The following is a 12,600-nucleotide window of genomic DNA, read 5'->3' as shown; positions in this document are numbered from 1 at the left end:
AATTTTCCTAATATTCAATCAAAGTTTTCTTATATCAGCATTTATTCAGTTCATCCAACCGGATAATGAAGACCTAATTTTGTTTAATACAAAAGGACAGAAAAATTCATAAGCCCAGATCCCATGAAAATATTTGCCAATGGGATCGAAACATTCCTGTCATATATATGTAAAATTAACTCTCAAGGATAAAATTTTCTTGTACTCCTAAAAGATTAATTCATGTCGGAAGTAGATTTTATTGTAAAGCTAGCGTATGAACACTAGCTACTTGTGATCTACCCTTACATCGTTTCCATTTAACAGGCAATTCAAGTCCATTAAGCTGTAACTCTCCACCAACAAAATTCACATATATTCTATTCATATATATATATATATATATATTGCAGGAAAAAATTGTATCCATAATTAATACAAGTGAGAAAGTATATAACATCACATTCGCATACATCCATTCGATAAAACTGTCGTTTTATATGAAATTATTACACAACATATGAATATCGCGTCGAACATGCACTCACTTATCAAAGGATAGCATTAAACACGAGAGAAGTTTACATCACACCATTGTTCAAAGTCTATGTCACCGAGTTGATCAACTTCCATATCAAGCCCATGAAAACTATTCATCGATGCACACGAATATAACCCTGAAACCTCTTCCTCTAGGTCATCACCAGGGACCGGTATTCGTGGAGAAAATACCTGCTTACATCCAGTACTAGACCCTGACCCGATAATGACTTGTGAGCTTGTGTTAACTGACGATTTTGCATAACGTAAATCGACACTTTGTGTGTCTACGACTTCAAATTCTTGTTTCAGCAAAGAAACATTGGCAGGTTTTAGGGAATGGATACTTCTTTGGAAACTGAGTAGGTTGGATTCAATCGGGTCTGATTCGACTATGTGCTGTGGAAGCATCATCTGTGTGTCTGTGCAAGTGTGATGATCGAAGTACGTAATTTGGTACATTGGATCATCCTTGATTTTTTGGACTTGTTTTTTAGCTTTGCAGCCTTGAGACTTGTGTGTGCATCTATAATAGCACCTGTATACCATAAACACAGACAAATCCCATCCCATGTTTATTAGAAAAACATTTATATATATGTTGACAATGAATTACATGCATTTGAAGGATCTTACAATGCAAGGAAATATGATTCAGACTGTAGAAAATTAATTTGTGAAAAGCAATGCATATCACCCCAAAGTTATTAATTATTAATTTAAGGCAGAATTTATTGTTTTGAATTGATCATGTAGCAAACTGTGTCAAAGTTATATCTTACAAGTCTCATTCATTGTCAAAATTGAAGTATAGGTATCACATGCACGATTAATTATGACTTCATTTCCAGCATGATGTTTTGAATTATACATAATTTATTTACCAATGGTTAGTATAGATGTGGAATCATTTTTTTTCCTTTTTGATATCATTCTTCAACTTTTTTAAAAGAAACTATTGGCAGCCAAACTAAACTCAATAAAATAAAAATTTTAAATGTTCTTTCTTGTAAGAGCACTTTGTTTGATAGTTCCCACATCCATCATGCTGTGTCTACATGGAACATCCAGTTTTTTTTTATAAGAACATATAATTTGGGATCATTTCCCTTTAAAATTATGGGTTATTATAAGACATTATATATTAATACTTAATTCATTTACCTTGGATGGTTGGAGTTCAAGATATGTTTTTGGCCATATTTCCTCCATGCACCTCCATCTTCTACCGTAGGGGACACTTTGATCCATGAATCCGACGTCCTTCTTCAAACTCACCCACAATTTATGAGTTCAAAACAAAAGCAAAATGCAATTTCAACGGCATATGAAAATTTTAATAAAACTATAACCAATTAAGGACATTTAAGGGGATCGATAATCCATATCCGATTAATCTGGATGCTCTTAACTAGTTACATGTAGAGCATGTTTTCCAACGAATAACGACTGCCATATCTTCTAATGAGTAAGCATAATCATTTGTACAAAATCGTGTAATATATATCCAGCCACTATATAAACCACCTGTAAAAAAAATTATGTTGATTCTGCACTCTTAGACCTGAATTATTTGACCCTATTCCCAGCCTTTATGACCATAGTAAACGAGCATCACAGCATTCATATATCACTGTTGAAACATACAGTTTTGCAGAATATGACAGCAAAAGAGTTAAAAATTAAAATTATTCCTCAATAAAGCAAAAATTGTGTTCTTTTTTCCTTTTTAGATCTGTATACTTGCAATTGGAACTAGGCCAAAATCTACTAAAAAAGTTTCAGTTTATCAAAACAGGAGAAAAGGAAGGGGAAAAAAGAATCATCTTTTTTATATAATTAAGTAATCAAGTAGTGGCAGAATATTGCTAAAGATAGACTAGCTCATGACGAAATCAAAGTGCTAGAGGAAACAATCGACATCTAGAAATAGTGTGTAGTAATATTTAATCCATCTTCCTTAAATTACCGACTTGGTAATATTTAGTGAAATCACTGTTGATGTTGAAGTAATCAATTCACAAATATCAATTAGTTGTGAATATATAAGACGACATAGTAATCTCACTTTCTCTTGTAACAACCCCTCTTATCTTTGACCACTTTCTTCTTCCCCTCGCCGGAGCAAGCTGAGCCTGAGCCTGAGCCACCAACACAGTCAACGGCGGAGATCTGAGCTGGTAAGACGGCGGTGCAAGAACTCGCGATCGAAATACCATTAATGAAAGATCTCAAGATTTTCATGGCAAGTTCTTCTCTTGAGACTGACCCTTCATCTTTATCAGGATTATGCAAAAGGGTTTGGAGTTGGATTGCACTATTCTTGCCTGCTAATAACTCTTCCATCAATCTTTTCTCCATTGCATGTAAATTTTCGCTTGCCTTTTTCAACTCAATAGGCAGCGTGTGTGTGCGGGAGAGATCTAAGAGACGAGGGTTTAGTTTCTTAGCTCTTTTATTTTCGGTTTTAATTAATGATTTATAAAAATATTAATTGTATTGTGGGGAAGAGGAGAGAGTGGTAGACATGAGGAAATATCAAATTTGTAGAAATACCCATGAAGTTTGCGGTTTGACAGAGCCCGGATGATGACGTAATCACACTATGTCATCTGATGACGTAATTATCAAGTTATTTGGAAGACAATTATTTATTTTATTTTTATGTGGACGTGCTTTTGTGCAGATTTATATAATTTTAGGACCAGCTCCGTGCATTGAGGCCATGNTCATCACTAAGTTGATACTCATTTATTGGATTGGATGTGACGAAACATATCAAAATTGTATATTCGATATGGGAATGTCACATCATTGATGGACACAAAGATTAACACGATTGGTGGACAGCATAGCAAAACTTTATATTATATATAAGGATTTATATTTTCATTTTATTTATCTTTTTATTCATCTATTTTCTAAAAATTATTTATCCCATTCCCAAGTGGATGTATATGAAATGGAGTGAAAAAAATCAGTTTAGAAATCATTTTCTTCAGCACATAATTAAATAGAGATTTTTGTTTGATTGTTAGTAATTTATTTTCCAGTGTATAAAAATCTACATTAACTTAGACGAAATCATGACTAAAAAAATTTATATACAGAATTTATAAATAAGAATAATTTTTTTCCGGGAGCAACTTGTCCACTCTAATCGTTTTTAAGAAAGTGATTAACAAATATTTGAGCAAGTTGATATTTAAGAAAGATCAGCAAGTTGATGTGATTATTTAAAATTCAAAGTTTGAATTAAAAATAAATAAATATTTTAGTATTTTTAAAAAGTTTGAAATGGATATGTAATGATAAGATAACACATAAATTAATTTCTATTTTTATGATATTTTTTTATTAAATAAAAATATAGTGCTTTTATAATTTTAAATGAGTTTTAACTTAATATCAAAGTTAGTTATTCATGTCTCAAATTTAATAATATATAATATATAGAAGTATAGATATGATAAATTTGTTATTTTCAAAATAATGATTTTTTTTCTTTATATTTGTCTATGTAGTCATAAAAAATCAGACAAGAATTTGTAACCTGTACGTTCTAAGTCAAGTCGTGTTTTAACTAATTGTACTTATATTCTAATATATTTCCCTAGAATTATCCCTCACGAGAGAGACAGAGTGTGTGTATATAAATTAATTTTGTAACCTTTTTCTTTCTTTCTTTTTTTTTTTTATATAAAAAATAATAATCTAATGCGATAGTGTTCAAAATCTTGTACCACGGGAAATGAAGTCAATTGGAATTAAAAAAATTTAATTCAGCCTATGGAGACCTTTCGCGTGGTGGACAAGTAACATATTAATTACAAAGAATATAATTATATTTATATATAAGATTCAATCTTTTTATAAATGGCACTCTATTTCCGTTACACTTTTGAAATAAAATTATAAAAGCAAAAAGTTGTGTGAGACGATCTCACGGGTAGTATTTTGTGAGACGGATCTCTTATTTAGGTTATCCATAAAAAAATATTATTTTTTATGCTAAGAGTATTACTTTTTATTTTGAATATCGGTAAGATTGACCCATTTCACAGATAAAAATTCGTGAGACTATCTCACAAGAGACTTATTCAATTATAAAATGTAATATATTATTATGAAACATTGAATGAAGATATAATATATTGGTATGTTAAAAAAAATTCTCAAATGAACTTATCGTGAGAACACATCAAATATACATGATTAGCCAGTAGTAATTACAGATTACCTAAAAAGTTGGATGAATTTTTTTTTAATGGAATTTTTAGAATTTAGTTATCAGAAAATTAATTGACAAGTGATCATTCGATCATATACATGGAGCTTTATTGTTTACGAAACATTTAAATAACAGTAAATTGAATGTAATCTATCACTCTCTTTCAACATGAAAGAAAGATATTCAATAATGATTTCCCATCCCCAAGAATTACAAAATTGATCACAAGAATTTTTAAACCAACACAAATTTTGGGATTACGAGTAGGTTATCTTTTTCTTGTGAAAACACTTGTGAAAACAAATTTGCATAAAAAATTTATATATCGAGATGATGAGGATATATTGCATTAACATTTATAGTTCACTTGATGGACGCATTGGGGAATGGATGAAGTGCAAGGTCCAGCAGAGGTCGTAAAAGGGATGTTCTTGAATATGGCCACGCCCTTGTCATCCGTGAAAAGATGCTGCATAAATCATGATGAATGACGCTCATAATATAATATATGTAACTATTCTCGATCTTTTTCCAAAACTAAAATGAAACATAACGAGTGGAACGTCATGCTCTAACCGGTTCAGAAAATGAGAAGAATACGTACCGGAGTTACCTTATCCAACTGTTTCTTTTTGGGGGTCAAAAGATCCTCTGGTCTTCCGTCATGTATGGATTAAACATTAAGTTGGTTAAGTCAGCAATCTAGTCTAGTTATTTAAATGAGGCAATTGTTGTACTTAAAGTTGATGATAGTTTATTCACTGGCCAAAAGGTAGATTCTACACTACTGAATATTGGAAGAGGGGAGAGTAGAGGATAAGCAGATATCGCATGTAAATTTAAATATAACAGATAACAGCGAATCATTGATTACATGGCCACAAATTAAATCTCTTACATATTGAAAACTTCTAAAACTTATATGAATATGAAATGAAAAATCCCATGAAAAAATCAACGTGAACAACACGGATGACCCATAAAGCTGGACAAGAACCCAAGAAAATATAAATAAATTAAATTTGTCAAAAGTTGAAATTGTTCACAGGATATTTGTAAAACATCTATGCATAAAAAGAAAGGGAAATTTTCCCTGGTCAAACGCATCCAAAGATAACTTTCATTGTGACAGTGAGCTAAAATATGCTTAAGTAAGCCAATAACAAATTGGCCAACAAAAAAAAAATTTAATGCCTAAATAGAATTAATAGGAAAGACATACCCAGAAAATGTAACACATTCACCAATTTTAGCCTCGTCTGGAGATATAAGAGGCTCCACAACGGAATGATCTTGATTAGAAGCACACAACACCTAGAATTTAAAGAAATGGAAAAGAAAGGCACTCATCATGACCGATCTCCAATACAGAAGACACATTACATTCTTGCTTATCAGTAAATGAGATTGAGACTCAATATTGAATATCAGGAAGCTATTCCTTTTGTGTAACTAAAGCTGTACACTTGTTATCGGGTTAATGGAACATTGGAACTTCATTTTCACTTCAAAAAACAAAAAAGAAATAGATTATTTAGCATGGATTTTGAATAAACTTGGGAAGATTAAGATTAACTAGATTGGAAATAATAACAAAGATGATGTTGATCTCAAAAACATAGAAAGACTAATGCTGCTAATTAAGTAGCAGGAGCAGGGAGCTTTGTTTTCGGGAGTGGGGTTTGGTTGTAGGAGCGGGGGGTTGTTGGATGCATAGTGTCAACAACAGGGAAATAGTGGGAGCTTACCAGTCCCTCTGACATCACATCTCGTAACTTTCCAGGTTTTACATTTGTTATCAGTACCACTAGGCGATTCTGAAAATAAGAGGCAAAAACAAGAACCAAATAGATGTTAACAGCGCACTACAAAATCCAAAATTGATCAGGATGTAAAACAAGTTTCAATTTACACTAAGCCTTCGTACCGTCAACTGATCTGGAGTACAATATTTTGCCAGGCCACTCACCACTTGCCTGCATTTGGCTTCTCCAACTTCAATCTCCTCAACCATCGAGCTTCATTTAAAAATTAGTACGAGGAGACAGCCCAACTTTACTGAAAGTATTCATTGAGCTTTCTACAAGAGATGAAAAATTCATCTCTAGAGCAACAACTGGGTGAAAAACAGGAGTACATGAATCGGGGTGCTCGAGTAATGATACCATCACAAATTAAATATAATTAACAAAACAAAGTAAATTCGACCTCAGATATTTCAGAATAAATTCCCATTAGGAAAGGAGAAGAAGATCACAAGTATATCTATAAAAGAAAATTCCTGAAACATTCCATGCCTTAAATCATGTGAATGTCAAGCATTTGGTCAACTGCAAATTGGGTGAACTGGAATAAAGCAAATTCCAAAAACTTAGATTTCATCTTAAACCGAAGAACAATGGCATAGTCACTTCACCTATCAGCTGAAGGATGTTTCCAGGCTTTGCGAATATGTCCAATCTGAATTTTAAGTAGACTAACGTTAAGTTCTTCGTCTTTCTTTTCCACCTCCTTTTCAGGTTGTGTCGCTTTACCTAGCTCTTTTCCAGGAAGTTTCCTTTTGCCTGGAGTAGCTTGACTGGCTGCTTCAACCTTTTCCTTTTGTTTTCCAAAGAAACAGGGAGACATCGTTAACGTAAACATATTAGTACATATACTTATGCAGCCACGAGAAATTCAACAACAAAATTGCTAATAAAAGAGACTGCATGTTGATAAAATTTAGCAGCATTTTAAAATAGACAGAAGTTAGAAATTATTTTAAAAAATGAAGCAGTTTGAAACAAATCATAGGCAATTTATTGTGGTACCAAGGTCCATTCTAACAGGAGTATATGTTAGTAACAAGAAGAAAAAACAGAGTACACTTCATGCTCGAAAAATCTGTTTCCACCGATAATTTTCCGACTATAACTTCAATTAGAAGAAAATGTACAGATGAAGCACTTACTGTGCCTGTACTTGTCTTTAATTTTTTGTCTGCTTCCTTAATGATAGCCACTTTTGTTTCTTGAATAGTTTTCTTTGCATTGGAATTATCAACCTTCCTCAGCGATTTTAATGCCTACAAATCAATTCTTGAAATATTAATGCATCAGATTCAAGTTTATTTTTTTCTCAGCGCAAGGTAGTAATAACTTCGAGAAAACAAGGCACACAAAAATATTCCAATTTCTCAATCCAAATAAATATGACATCTATCGTGAGTTTGAACAATTAGGTATCCTTGTTCTGTTCCCATGGGAAAGTCACAATATGTTTAGGAACAATTGGTCCTCTCTTCTGTTTGTACCTTCAGCATGAAAATATTTGGAATCATGAGATGGGAAGCAATCCAATCTCTTACATGTCAATATATGATGTAGTTTGAATTACTGATGGAATAACACAAAAAAACAAAAGACCCTCTGAACTCTCACTAGTGTCTTCATGTTTCTCAACATAACTTCTAGCATGTTAAAGCTCAGACTACAATAGTAGAAATCAATGCAACAAAGTTGGTAATCAGTCATTCATAAAAAAGAACAGATAATGACCCCGATAAAGTACAAGCATATTGGCAAGTTACTGACTGAGGGAATGAATTGGACTTTCTCCAGTTGAAACTTTTTTAATAATTCCCCAAAATCTTCCTTGTTCTGCACTCTGAAGCAGAGTTCATAAAAAGGAAGCAAAGAAAGAAAAATCAAGAAGGCGCTATAAATAAATGCAGCACGTTTCTTTAGTCGCTATAGAAACTTGCATAGAATACAGAAAGTATAACAAATATACAATTTAATATATCTTTCTTTTAAAAGTAATTTGTTAAAAATATATATAATCAAATTTTGGTATTAGGTTCATTCATCTTAGGCAAAAATTGATTATAATGTGCGTCATCTGCCGAATTAATTACTAATGATGTTTTACATAAAAAAAATAAAGAACCATGGAGAATGATTCCGATTTATCAGGAGTACGCTTCTATAGACTATATATTTCAGTTAATTACTCCCACAAACAGCCACTTCAATGGACGAGGTCATTCGGTAATGTTCAGGGACAAAGAAAGGTCAGCAATTACTTAATCGTATTTTTATGGAATATAATCTTTGGATGCATTATGGTCAACTACACTAGCACGGGCAATCAATATTAACTTGAAATATCGAACATTTGAAAATCTTCGTACCCTCTTTGTAGGACATCAAGACTGGTTTCTTTGCACAAATTAAATCAAATAAGAAAAACTCAATCTACGGCCAACCGACGATTCATACCTGAATCTAATCAACCCATCTCAACAAGTGCGGCAGCTTGGCTTTGTCAGAGCTTGCAAGATCACTCTGAAACTCGCAAACAACTAGCTAGCTATTAGTCAGAACTCAGAACTGTACAAAACAGGGTAAGAAGTAAGGAAATCTCTTTACTTCCAACATCCGTAAATCTCTCTAAAATGTCCAAAAAACTAATCAATAGATATAAACTGAGAAACGATAAATATGGACTCTTAAACAAATCCAATCACAAGCGTGAGCACAAATGGAGCATATCACCAAAGAATACACTTTCCATCCGCATAATTACTACAGTTCATTAAAAAAAACGAAAACCACATACCACAGTCGAATGCACAACTGAAAAGACAATGATATCAGCTTCAGATGGCTTCAGTCCACCTCCCAGAAGAACATACTTTGTAAGCAACTCTTCATTCAACTTGGAAAGACGTTATAAAGTCGCACTAGAAATTTCCAAAATCGACGCAACAAATTCTATCCATTTCATCAGCTGCCACCAAGATTTAATTTTGCCGTGTTAGAAATTTTCTCAAAAATCATGTTTCTGTACGTATATAAATATGATAAACAAATATGCGGAAGCTAAATCGAGCGTTACCTCCAGCCATTGAATCATCTTTTAAGTATTCTGATTTTCGTCCGATTGAAGCCTTCTAAACATTCCAATCTCTCTATAGATGGTGTATTATTCTGTATGAGATTGTATGTTTAGGGACTTTAATCGCTGCTATTTATAGGCATCTCATACCATCAACGAGTTTATTGTGGGAGCTTGATTGTCAAAGGAAGAGGTGCGTGCACGTCTCAATTTTCTAAATTTTGAGGCTGCATGTGCTGTTCGTCAAAATTGTAGGCTTCTTGGCCGTCGCCAATTCCTACACGCCACGCCTCTTTCAATATGTGTCATATTTCTTACATTCTCCCACTTTACACATATATCTCATTTACCATAGGAGAAAATAAAATACATGAATCATGGCGATAGTTCATCTAAAAACGATTATTATCTTCCATGTATTACAATGTATTATATCTCTCAAATAACTTAATGAATAAACCCTATGTTTATTCGAGGTCCAACTTTATTGATATTTTTCTCAAGATAACTGAATATGTACATAACTGAATATGAGAAATATCATAACTGAATGTGTTTCATTATCAAAACCAAATGTATATAACATAAATTTATTATGGAATAAAATCCATCAGTAATTACCATATGATCCTTTAACATCTGAAATTTGCATGACTTTAGGTTAAACGATCATCAATTCAGTGTTAACGTGTTCAATGACCACTTTATTAACACTTTTTCCAACTGTTTAAAATACTTTATGTCGATATACTTAATTCAACCACCGCTTTAGTCACAAAGACTATAACTGAATTGCATTAATATAATCTTAATGGCTTAGACATAGAATCCATAATTCTAAGCCCATAATGAAACTTCTTAAAATACACCACACAATAGTGCTTCAATGACGAATTTTGACTCAATAATGGAAGTAGCAAATCACTTTCCAAATTGTCAATTCGTCTCACATAAGCATGTAAAACTTTAATACCATAAAGGTAACCCAAAACATTTTTCAGCTTTTTTAGTGGTCAAATACTTATATTACTCTCATTAATAATTAAGCTCCCACTAACCTTCTGGTATTCATAATGGCCCACAATATTCTCAACAAAACTTAATGAAGAGATAACATTGTAAAACCTGAAATACCACTAATGTGAGACATGTTTCAATCCATATCGTTTTCTTAATCTTGAAATATTAAATATTTATCATCACTAGAGAAGAATTCTTTATGTTGTTCGATATTGCCTAATGAGACTTTATTTGTTTCGAAGACTCATCTTAAAATGAATGGCAATTGAACCAACTTTCAGACTTCATTACTTGCTATTGAATTATTCAATACCTTTATGAGCAATAAGAACTATAAGATCATGACCAACAATTTGTGGAATTTATATGATTGGTTTCAAAACATACTTTTTAATTGTAGGATGTTGTGAATAACAATCAATACATATAACTTGTGTGGATGAATGAGCATCATATTGATCAATATTCTGAATTTGATCACTCCCACTAATCAAGTCATTTTTCAAGAAATTAATATCAGAGTAATAACAATATACTGCAAAATTAATGAATACATGCTAATGTTATTAAATGAAGCAATAAACCATATATCATGTTTTACCCATGTAAATCATGATCTACATATGAATCACTGACATAAAAATTGTCTGTGGACTGAATTAGTTAAATGTGATCCTCATAATTTATATCTCTTATAACCAAATGTGATCCTCATAATTTATGTATAATTTTAATTCAATAAAAGATGTTGTGGCTACTCTTGAATTAATTAAAATCATACGAATCATTAAGATATTAAATTCTTTATGCATAAAATATTTATTCTTCATAATTATTCATCTCAAAGTATCATTAAAATGATGAATAATTTTATGTAATTTATGTCTGTTATAACTAAATGTGATTAAAAATTAATGTATAATTTTAATTCAATTAAAGATACTATAGATATTCTTTAATAAATTAAAATTATACGAATCACTAAGACATTAAATCACCATTTTTTAAATATTTATGCTCGTAATAAATGTCTTTCTTGTGATCCTCGGCCCACTTAATATATAATTTTGCATAATTAAGGGTGCTGTGGCCAAACTTTAATTATTTAAAATTAGACGGTTCACTAGACATAAATTTTGATTTTATAAATGTCCTTTATGTGATCCTTAACCGACTTAATGTATAATTTTTCATAATTAAGGGTGCTATGGCTAAACCTTAATTATTTAAAATTATACGGATCACTTGACTGACTTAAAGTATAATTTCTCATAATTAAGGGTGTTGTGGCTAAACCTTAATTATTTAAAATTATACTGATCACTAGACAAAAAAATTTGGCTTTACTTTAATACTTTATATAATAATTATTTAGTAACATAATCAACATTTTCCAAGAGTGCTCCCAGGAAAGATAGGTAGTGCTAAGGCCCTTTAAATACCTAACTCCTAGTCAGAGCAACACTCCTCAGGGAGACCGGTGGCAAGTCAACGCAATTTAAACCGATCTATGAAGAACTCCTCCATATCATATTTTCTCATGTCACCTTATAATTATTATTAACTTTAATTATCCACATTTATGTGAATCTTTATAAGCCAAAATTTTTAATTAAATAACTTTATATTCACATTTTTACTTAATATGAACAAATACGTTCCCCATCAGTTTTTCTCTTCAATCAGAGTAGTGATAAAGTGAATATCACATTTACGTAAAAATGTGGGCTCCTCATCAGTTTTTCTCTTTTATCAGAGTAGTGATAAAGTGAGGATTATTTGTTCATTTGTGAACATCTGAAATATTTTATTATATTATATTCACATTTTATTTGATATGTTCATTTCAAATTATAAACAACTTAATATAATTTAATATAAACATAATGTGAATGTTGATTTACCAGAATTTTTTTAATGCAATTTGCATTTAAAAATTTCAAAAATAAATG

At 31.5% G+C, this 12,600-nt stretch overlaps 2 protein-coding genes across 3 annotated transcripts; both read right to left on the bottom strand.

Moving 5' to 3' along the window:
- Nucleotides 1–433: 433 nt before the first annotated feature.
- On the bottom strand, nucleotides 434–3,028 carry LOC140977578 (WRKY DNA-binding transcription factor 70-like). 2 transcript variants are annotated; one of them, XM_073442334.1, is made up of 3 exons: nucleotides 2,588–3,028; nucleotides 1,684–1,782; nucleotides 434–1,057 (listed from the first exon to the last, which is right to left on the bottom strand). In XM_073442334.1, the coding sequence occupies exons 1-3, from the start codon at nucleotides 2,878–2,880 to the stop codon at nucleotides 544–546; spliced, it is 906 nt and encodes a 301-aa protein (XP_073298435.1). In that variant the 5' UTR covers nucleotides 2,881–3,028; the 3' UTR covers nucleotides 434–543. The 2 variants fall into 2 exon arrangements, with proteins under 2 accessions (XP_073298435.1, XP_073298434.1); XM_073442333.1 differs by having other exon boundaries at nucleotides 1,684–1,785; nucleotides 2,588–3,025.
- Nucleotides 3,029–4,929: 1,901 nt separating this feature from the next.
- Nucleotides 4,930–12,496, bottom strand: LOC140977048 (methionine--tRNA ligase, cytoplasmic-like). Its single transcript, XM_073441580.1, has 12 exons — nucleotides 10,995–12,496; nucleotides 9,629–10,798; nucleotides 9,350–9,520; nucleotides 8,922–9,075; nucleotides 8,323–8,393; nucleotides 7,701–7,814; nucleotides 7,167–7,348; nucleotides 6,678–6,768; nucleotides 6,499–6,567; nucleotides 5,973–6,064; nucleotides 5,355–5,406; nucleotides 4,930–5,219 (listed from the first exon to the last, which is right to left on the bottom strand). Exons 4-12 carry the CDS (start codon nucleotides 8,935–8,937, stop codon nucleotides 5,100–5,102), a joined length of 807 nt encoding a protein of 268 aa, XP_073297681.1. The 5' UTR covers nucleotides 8,938–9,075; nucleotides 9,350–9,520; nucleotides 9,629–10,798; nucleotides 10,995–12,496; the 3' UTR covers nucleotides 4,930–5,099.
- Between the last annotated feature and the right edge of the window lie 104 nt (nucleotides 12,497–12,600).

Source organism: Primulina huaijiensis, chromosome 5 (assembly GCF_012295235.1).
Source record: "Primulina huaijiensis isolate GDHJ02 chromosome 5, ASM1229523v2, whole genome shotgun sequence".
NCBI lineage: Eukaryota > Viridiplantae > Streptophyta > Magnoliopsida > Lamiales > Gesneriaceae > Primulina > Primulina huaijiensis.
Note: the sequence above shows the minus strand (reverse complement) of the source record. Positions and strands in the feature narration are given on the sequence as shown.

Bases quoted from the DNA above. Each gene is read 5' to 3' on its own strand.
- LOC140977578 (XM_073442333.1), bottom strand. From the start codon at position 2,880: ATGGAGAAAAGATTGATGGAAGAGTTATTAGCAGGCAAGAATAGTGCA. The intron at 1,786-2,587 runs GTGAGATTACTA...GTGAGTTTGAAG, and splicing joins AGGGGTTGTTACAAGAGAAA to AAGGACGTCGGATTCATGGA. The intron at 1,058-1,683 runs GTAAATGAATTA...TATGGTATACAG, and splicing joins TTGAACTCCAACCATCCAAG to GTGCTATTATAGATGCACAC.
- LOC140977048 (XM_073441580.1), bottom strand. The intron at 7,815-8,322 runs GTCAGTAACTTG...ATTGATTTGTAG, and splicing joins AAGTCCAATTCATTCCCTCA to GCATTAAAATCGCTGAGGAA. The intron at 6,065-6,498 runs GTAAGCTCCCAC...TTTAAATTCTAG, and splicing joins ATGTGATGTCAGAGGGACTG to GTGTTGTGTGCTTCTAATCA.